Here is a 9,069-nt window from a genome sequence, read left to right as displayed (position 1 = left end):
TTAAGGTGTCCTTTGACGCGACACATTTGTGAGAGCAAGATTTCTGAACAGGTCTCGTAACCGCATCAGGACTAGCATAAGAAACATGTCCTACAGTAGGTCCACTTATTCCAGGAGTGAGCTTATTAACTCCATCATTCTGCCTAATAGTTCCTCCAATCTGCCTGCATAAGAGACATTATGAGTGATTTTATATCTTTGGGCTTCTCTAGCCTCTTTCTGCACCTGGAATCCACCAAATGCTGCACTGTGTTCCCCCCCTACAATTACAACAGTTCACCTTGACGTTCCCACATTCACCATAATCATGTTCCCCTCCACACTTGGCACATATTTTCTTTCCATTGCATTTAAAACACCTTAATGGAGGTGGGACAAACTCCCTAACAGCAAAAGCCAGGAAGCCCATCTGTACTTTCTTAGGCAAAACCTTCTCAAACATGAATAGTACTGACAGGCTTTCACTTCTCTGCCCCTCTTTCTTACTGAACAGCCTTTTGGCTCTAGTCATTTAGCAGACGCTCTTATCCAGAGCAAATTACAGTTAGTGAGTGCATACATAATTTAATTTTTCATACTGGCCCCCCGTGGGAATCGAACACACAACCCTGGCGTTGCAAACGCCATGCTCTACCAACTGAGCTACATCCCTTCCGGCCATTCCCTTCCCGTACCCTGGGCCAATTGTGCGCCGCCCCATGGGTCTCCCTCGCGGCCGGTTACGACAGAGCCTGGATTCAAACCAGGATCTCTAGTGGCACAGCTTAGACCACTGCGCCACTCGGGAGGCCCGAGGTCCATCATCTATGGACATAGATAGTGGAACCCCAGAAATGACCCCCCTCAGCTTAGCCAGGGACATGACTTGTGATTTTCTTCCCATTGAGAGTTTTTATTTACAGAATCTTCCCATGCTGAACATGATCAGCACTGAATATTAACAGTCTACCATTACCAATGAACCGGGCTAATGTGACTCCCCCCATCTCTTTCTTAACGGCATTGGTTAATCGAATAGGGTGTAGATGAAACCCTGTGGTCGAACGCCACAACAAACAAAATTAGCCTAATTAATTAACGAATTAAATAAAAACAAATGTGTGCAACCTAAACAACCAAATTGGTGTATTTATTAAGTCACTTTTCTTTTCTCCTCTGATTATGTTTTGTTCAATGTCTTCCAGTGAAAAACAGTCACAGTTAACTTTACATACTGAAGTTTTCAACATTTCATATAGTTGCTGTAACTAAGGATTCTTTATTTCCCTTGTAATAAGCCAATTTACTATATTATCAGAAAGACAGATAGGTACACATTTTGTAACCATCAGCTGCTCGCTCTCTGGTTCTAGTTTTATAGAATGTTTCACCCAGATCCAAATTATCCTGCGTGTTGTTTTGATGAAAAAGCCATTTCAATGGAGCTATACAATTGAGTACGCTTTTTAGTCCAGGACTAGACTTAATCTGTGTCCGGGAAACTGGCCCTATAGTGCCCTGTGTCTCCATTTGATTCTCTCTAAACTGAAAGGCAATATTTCAACCTAATGCCATAGAATGAAAAAAACATGTGGCATCACATGAGATTTGGTTCCGTCTTGCTTCCAAAAAAGTAAAGCAGTACCAAATCTGATGGGGATAACATATGATAATCTGAGACAACACAGCAGGATTATTTTGATCTGAATTAGAGTGAGTTTTTCATAGCTATTTTAGGATGAATGCACTAATGTTAGTCGCTCTGGATAAGAGCGTCTGCTAAATGGCTAAAATGTAATGTAAATAAATGAATGGGGCAGCTCATCACACAGTAAAGTGCAGTCACTTCTATCTACCACTGGGGGTCGCCGTTGTACCATTACAGTCCCGTAAACCCAGTCCCGTGGCTTTACCGCTTGGAGAAGATAATTACGTTAACCGGCACCGCGCGACCCTCCTCATCATCATTTACTGGGAGGAGACAGAGAGGGAGGGAGACATAAATATATACCGAGAAGGAGAGAGAGAGAGAGAGAGAGAGAGAGAGAGAGAGAGAGAGAGAGAGAGAGAGAGAGAGAGAGAGAGAGAGAGAGAGAGAGAGAGAGAGAGAGAGAGAGAGAGAGAGAGAGAGAGAGACAGAGAGAGAGAGAGAGAGAGAGCGCGAGAGAGACAGAGACAGAGAGCGCGAGAGAGAGATTTTCCCCCATTCATACTATAAGGAGGCTGGTGGAACATGGTCCTCAGTACTTATACGGCTTAGCTGACGGAGAGAGTGAGGGAAAGAAAGAGAGAGAGAGAGAGAGAGAGAGAGAGAGAGAGAGAGAGAGAGAGAGAGGGGAGGGATGGGATGGGTGCAGAGTGTGTGAGGAGCGAGAAGTCACTGTGATTCTGCCAAACAGTGAAGTTTCCTCCAGCGTTGCTCTGCTCATCTCTACCTGGTACCTGAGGTGAGTTACTGACTGGAACACTAATGAGATCTGGGAACTGGGCTGTGTGTGTGTGTGTGTGTGTCTGTGTGTGTGTGTGTGTGTGTGTGTGTGTGTGTGTGTGCCCCCGCTTGTGCATGTGCGTGTTATGACCTGACAAAGACTTTGGATGTTTGTTTTTTTACATGCAACATACAGTTGTTATGTTATGGTATGCTGTTATGTTACGTTATGTGACAGTAGGTTCAGTGTGTGTGTGTGTGTGTGTTTTTGTGTGCGCGCGCGTGTGTGTGTGTGTGTGTGTGTGTGTGTGTGTGTGCGTGTGTGTGTACGTGTGTGTGTGTGTGTGTGTGTGTATGTGTCAGACAGAGAGTGATATGGTAGCTAGCTGTGGAGGGATTACTCAGCATGGACCTTCCTGCCCTAATGATTCATTAATGTCACCACCTGCACTCATACACTCTCTCACACACACACACACACACAAAATCACGCAGGCTTGCAGACACATGCACACTTTGTCCATGTTTCTGAGTCCATCTAAAGGTCAGGGGTCAGGGGTAGTGGATCTCTGAGCAGTGATTGATTCCGATGCTTCCTGGTAGCGTTGCGATTGGACAGAGAGATACTCGGATATAGAGTTGTCTGTCCATTTCTCATTCCCTGCTCTGAACCTTTCAGCTAAAAATAATAACCCCAAGATACACAAACACTGAATGCATGAAATATACAGGAGGAAGAGTGAGAGAGAGCGAGAGAGAGCGAGAGAGAGAGAGAGAGAGCACACCGTGGAACAGAACTGGGTCATATTGAGATTGCTACCAAACCACGGGCCGTGGCATTAAAGAGAGAGAAAGCGAGAGAGGGGGGAATGTAGAATAGAATGTAGAATAGAATGTAGAATAGCATGTAGAATAGAATGTAGAATAGAATGTAGAATAGAATGTAGAATAGCATGTAGAATAAAATGTAGAATAGAATGTAGAATAGAATGTAGAACAGAATGTAGAATAGCATGTCGAATAGAATGTAGAATAGAATGAAGAATAGAATGTAGAATAGAATGTAGAACAGAATGTAGAATAGCATGTAGAATATAATGTAGAATAGAATGTAGAACAGAATGTAGAATAGCATGTAGAATAGAATGTAGAATAGAATGTAGAATAGCATGTCGAATAGAATGTAGAATAGAATGAAGAATATAATGTAGAATAGAATGTAGAACAGAATGTAGAATAGCATGTATAATATAATGTAGAATAGAATGTAGAACATAATGTAGAATGGCATGTAGAATAGAATGTAGAATAGAATGTAGAATAGAATGTAGAACAGAATGTAGAATAGCATGTAGAATAGAATGTAGAACATAATGTAGAATAACATGTAGAATAGAATGTAGAATAGAATGAAGAATAGAATGTAGAATAGAATGTAGAACAGAATGTAGAATAGCATGTAGAATAGAATGTAGAATAGAATGTAGAATAGAATGTAGAACATAATGTAGAATAGCATGTAGAATAGAATGTAGAATAGAATGTAGAATAGAATGTAGAACAGAATGTAGAATAGCATGTAGAATAGAATGTAGAATAGAATGTAGAATAGAATGTAGAACATAATGTAGAATAGCATGTAGAATAGAATGTAGAATAGCATGTAGAATAGAATGTAGAACATAATGTAGAATAGCATGTAGAATAGAATGTAGAATAGCATGTAGAATAGAATGTAGAACATAATGTAGAATAGCATGTAGAATAGAATGTAGAACATAATGTAGAATAGCATGTAGAATAGAATGTAGAATAGCATGTAGAATAGAATGTAGAATAGAATGTAGAATAGAATGTAGAATAGCATGTAGAATATAATGTAGAACATAATGTAGAATAGCATGTAGAATAGAATGTAGAATATAATGTAGAATAGAATGTAGAATATAATGTAGAATAGAATGTAGAACATAATGTAGAATAGCATGTAGAATAGAATGTAGAATATAATGTAGAACATAATGTAAAATAGCATGTAGAATAGAATGTAGAATAGAATGTAGAACATAATGTAGAATAGCATGTAGAATAGAATGTAGAATAGAATGTAGAACAGAATGTAGAATAGCATGTATAATATAATGTAGAATAGCATGTAGAATAGAATGTAGAATATAATGTAGAATAGAATGTAGAATAGAATGTAGAATAGCATGTAGAATAGAATGTAGAATAGAATGTAGAATAGAATGTAGAATAGAATGTGGAACAGAATGTAGAATAGCATGTATAATAGAATGTAGACTAGCATGTAGAATAGAATGTAGAATATAATGTAGAATAGGCCTCCTCAAGCTGCTGTTGGTCAGAAAACTGAAACATGAGATGATGTTTCTGTTATTCTGGTAAGTCAGCATGGTGTGTGTGTGTGTGTGTGTGTACTGTATGTGTGTGTCTGTGTGTCTGTGGCTTTGTGTGTGTGTTTGCGTGTTAGTGTGTGCGAGTCTTGACCTTGAACATAAGAACTGCTTACTGCTTACTCAGTACCACTGCATCTTCTCATGCTGTAACAGAGGAGGGGTTTGTTTAGGAGGGTGTGTTCTCCCTAAAGTGTGTGTGTGAGTTCTAACTAAAGTGTGTGTGTGTGTGTGTGTGTGTCTGCAGGTCCTGTGTGTGTCCAGTATGAGTAACATCTATGAGTCTGCAGAGGCGACCCTCGGCCTGTGCAACTCTTCCTGTCTGACCAAGGTAGCTCATACACACTTGATTGATTGATTGATTGATTAAATGATTCATTGACAAATTGATCGATTGAACGATTGACTGATTGATTAATTGATGACAGGTTGAGCTGAGAGTGGCTTGTCAAGGGATCTCAGACCGAGATGCCCTTTCTAAACCAGACCCTTGTGTTATCCTCAAGATGCAGTCACACGGACAGTGGTTTGAGGTACTGTCTCTCCTTACATCTCTCTCTCTCCCTCTACTTCTCTCTCTCTGTCTCTGTCTCTCTGTGCCTGACTAGACTAGAAAATAAAAACAGACTTTTGCTTTTGCCACATCACACACACACACACACACACACACAGTTATCGAGAGGCAAGTGGCCGGGGCCTTATACTCGACTTCATCGTCGGGCCTATACGGGGTACTCAGCGCATCCACCACCTCTCCAACCGCAGGCCGAGGCAAAACCAACACCTGCTGTTCAATCAGCGCCGCTAACACCAATGCCCTTACCTCCGCCTTAACAAAACCCCTTGGCACGGAGATATCGAAACGGTCTGCCAAAGTCTCTAAATCCACTCGTCTACAATTCTCAAAAACCTCCCACGTAGGGTTATCCAAAAAAAACTTCAGGTTAAAGGTGGCCATTTTCTACATCCACCACCTAAGTACAACATCCAACACAGAACTAAACACTACACCCAACACAACAACCACACAATCCACATCTACTACCCCCATGTTACGTTCTCCCCTCAGGTGTAGTTCGTCTGAGGAGGAGACGTAAATGCCTGTGCCTGCGCACACAAGGTAAACTAGATGGATGGGGAAGAAATGTGGGGTGTAATGAACTAAAATAACCAGACAACATCCAGATCTCAAGATTAGCCCTCGGGGGACGTTTATAGTAAGGTACTTAAAATATACAACACCCATAAAGAAACAGTAAGGAAACAAAAATCACATCAAACAAACCAAGGAAGGTAAGAGAAGGGAATATTTGGGAACGGGGTCCAATTAATGAAAATAAACAAAAGGTCCCTCCTCTTCTACACACCTAAACCTTCCTATCACACTCTAACCCTAACCCACTTTCCTGCCTGTTTACCAAAAAAAATACAGGGGAGTCACCCCCACCTTTAACCTGTGTTCCAGCCTGTCCTCATGATGTACTCCACCCTACCTGGGTCCTGGAGAAGGGAAAGGTAGATCTGCCCATGGGTGTACATTCCCACGTAGATAACCTAGTGTATAAAACAATGGGTTATCTACGTGGGAATGTACACCCATGGGCAGATCTACCTTTCCCTTCTCCAGGACCCAGGTAGGGTGGACTACATCAGGAGGACAGGCTGGAACACAAAGATAAATTAACACAGCCAAACAACAAGTGTCCTCTCCCCCCCCTCTTCGAGCTCACACGGCAAACAGGTATACTCTCGTCAATCAGCTACAGCTGCCAGGACTCCGGACCAAAGCCACGCCCACCATCGTCAGCCGCAACTCAGTACACCTGTAATGCCCAGAACACACAAACACACTACAAAGGAAAATGGGGAGAAAGAAAAACATGTCACACACACACACACTCTTTACTTTGAGACGTTTATCAGGAGAATGTCGTTAAGAGGTCTGGAATGTCAAAGAAACAAAGGAAAGTTCTATTTGGGTTTAGTTACAATTAGTCCCCTATTCTCTACAATACTAACGTTTGGTTGCAAAGTCCAACAGGCTGGTAGACAGCATTCATAGATCCAGGCTTCTAGTGTTCTTACTTACTGTCAGCTCTTACTGGTGGAGTTGTCTCCAAGGACTCTCCCAGTGGGGGGGGACCTGAGATGGTTGCCGTCCACTACCATGTGGTGCTGAACTACAGAATGATGATGCCGTCTCCAATGGTGCTGATACTTCAACATTACCGCTTGTTTGTTTACAGCAATCACCATTGGATATTTTACTCCTGTAAAAACTTTAAAGTGTGTTTGCCTGTGTGCGTGTTTGTGTTGGTGCGTGCGTGTGTGTAGGTGGACCGGACAGAGGTGATCCGTAGCAGTACCAATCCAGTGTTCTCCAAGGTGTTTCTGGTTGACTTCTACTTTGAGGAGGTTCAGCGTCTTCGCTATGAGCTACATGACATCAGCTCCGCTCACAACGGACTCAGAGACACAGACTTCCTCGGAGCTATGGAGTGCACATTGGGACAGGTAGGTGCACGTGAAGACAGGTCAGTGCACATTGGGACAGGCCAGTGCACATTGGGACAGGCCGGTGCACATTGGGACAGGCCAGTGCACATTGGGACAGGCCAGTGCACATTGGGACAGGCCAGTGCTCATTGGGACAGGCCAGTGCTCATTGGGACAGGCCAGTGCTCATTGGGACAGTTCTCTGCATGTGAGGAGTGCATGTTAGGACAGAAGGAAAGATTAGTGTGGTGTCTACTATAACCCTTTTCTACCTGTCTGTCTGCCTGTCTGTGTCTGTCTGCCTGTCTGTGTCTGTCTGCCTGTCTGTGTCTGTCTGCCTGTCTGTGTTTGTCTGCCTGTCTGTGTCTGTCTACCTGTCTGTGTCTGTCTACCTGTCTGTGTCTGTCTACCTGTCTGTGTCTGTCTGCCTGTCTGTGTCTGTCTGCCTGTCTGTCTACCTATCTGTGTCTGTCTGCCTGTCTGTGTCTGTCTACCTGTCTGTGTCTGTCTGCCTGTCTGTGTCTGTCTACCTGTCTGTGTCTGTCTGCCTGTCTGTCTGTCTACCTGTCTGTCTACCTGTCTGTGTCTGTCTGTGTCTGTCTGCCTGTCTGTCTGCCTGTCTGTGTCTGTCTACCTGTCTGTGTCTGTCTACCTGTCTGTGTCTGTCTGTCTGTCTGTGTCTGTCTGCCTGTCTGTGTCTGTCTACCTGTCTGTGTCTGTCTGCCTGTCTGTCTGTCTGCCTGTCTGTGTCTGTCTACCTGTCTGTCTACCTGTCTGCCTGTCTGTGTCTGTCTGCCTGTCTGTGTCTGTCTGTGTCTGTCTGCCTGTCTGTGTCTGTCTGCCTGTCTGTGTCTGTCTACCTGTCTGTGTCTGTCTGCCTGTCTGTCTGTCTGCCTGTCTGTGTCTGTCTACCTGTCTGTGTCTGTCTGCCTGTCTGTGTCTGTCTACCTGTCTGTGTCTGTCTGCCTGTCTGTGTCTGTCTGCCTGTCTGTGTCTGTCTGCCTGTCTGTGTCTGTCTACCTGTCTGTGTCTGTCTGCCTGTCTGTGTCTGTCTGCCTGTCTGTGTCTGTCTGTCTGCCTGTCTGTGTCTGTCTACCTGTCTGTGTCTGTCTACCTGTCTGTGTCTGTCTGTCTGTCTACCTGTCTGTGTCTGTCTGCCTGTCTGTGTCTGTCTGCCTGTCTGTCTGTGTCTGTCTGCCTGTCTGTGTCTGTCTGCCTGTCTGTGTCTGTCTGTCTGTCTGTCTATCTTTGTGTGCATGTTGCAGATCGTATCCCAGAGGAAACTGTCCAAAGCGTTACTTAAACAGGGAAACACTACCAGCAAGTCCTCGATCACGGTACAATGTTCACAAACACGCACACGCACTCACACGCGCACACACACACACACACACACTCACACACACACACACACACCGATGATGATGATCTTTCTGCTCTAGGTAACATCAGAGGAGTTGTCAGGTAATGATGACTACGTAGAACTCTCCTTCAGAGCTCGCAAACTAGATGACAAGGTGAGTGTGTGTGTGTACATACAGAATACGGTGGGTTTAATAATTAAAACATTTACAGTTTAGTCATTTAGCAGACGCTCTTATCCAGAGCGATTTACAGGAGCAATTAGGGTTAAGTGCCTTGCTCAAGGAGACATCGACAGAACTTTCACCTAGTCGGCTCGGGGATTCAAACCAGCGACCTTTCTGTTACTGGCCCAACGCTCTTAACCGCTCCAGGCTACTTGCCGTT

At 43.7% G+C, this 9,069-nt stretch overlaps 1 protein-coding gene across 1 annotated transcript; it reads left to right on the top strand.

The window, feature by feature from the left end:
• Positions 1–2,327: 2,327 nt before the first annotated feature.
• LOC123485170 (copine-4-like) lies at positions 2,328–8,837 on the top strand (the record flags this gene model as incomplete). Its single annotated transcript, XM_045216068.1, has 6 exons — positions 2,328–2,426; positions 5,072–5,155; positions 5,253–5,357; positions 7,159–7,338; positions 8,586–8,657; positions 8,763–8,837. Coding segments are annotated over exons 2-6 (498 nt in total), but the record flags the coding sequence as incomplete, so codon positions are not given.
• Positions 8,838–9,069: the final 232 nt, after the last annotated feature.

The sequence above is a fragment of the Coregonus clupeaformis genome, unplaced genomic scaffold, assembly GCF_020615455.1.
Source record: "Coregonus clupeaformis isolate EN_2021a unplaced genomic scaffold, ASM2061545v1 scaf0594, whole genome shotgun sequence".
Lineage (NCBI taxonomy): Eukaryota > Metazoa > Chordata > Actinopteri > Salmoniformes > Salmonidae > Coregonus > Coregonus clupeaformis.
Note: the sequence above shows the minus strand (reverse complement) of the source record. Positions and strands in the feature narration are given on the sequence as shown.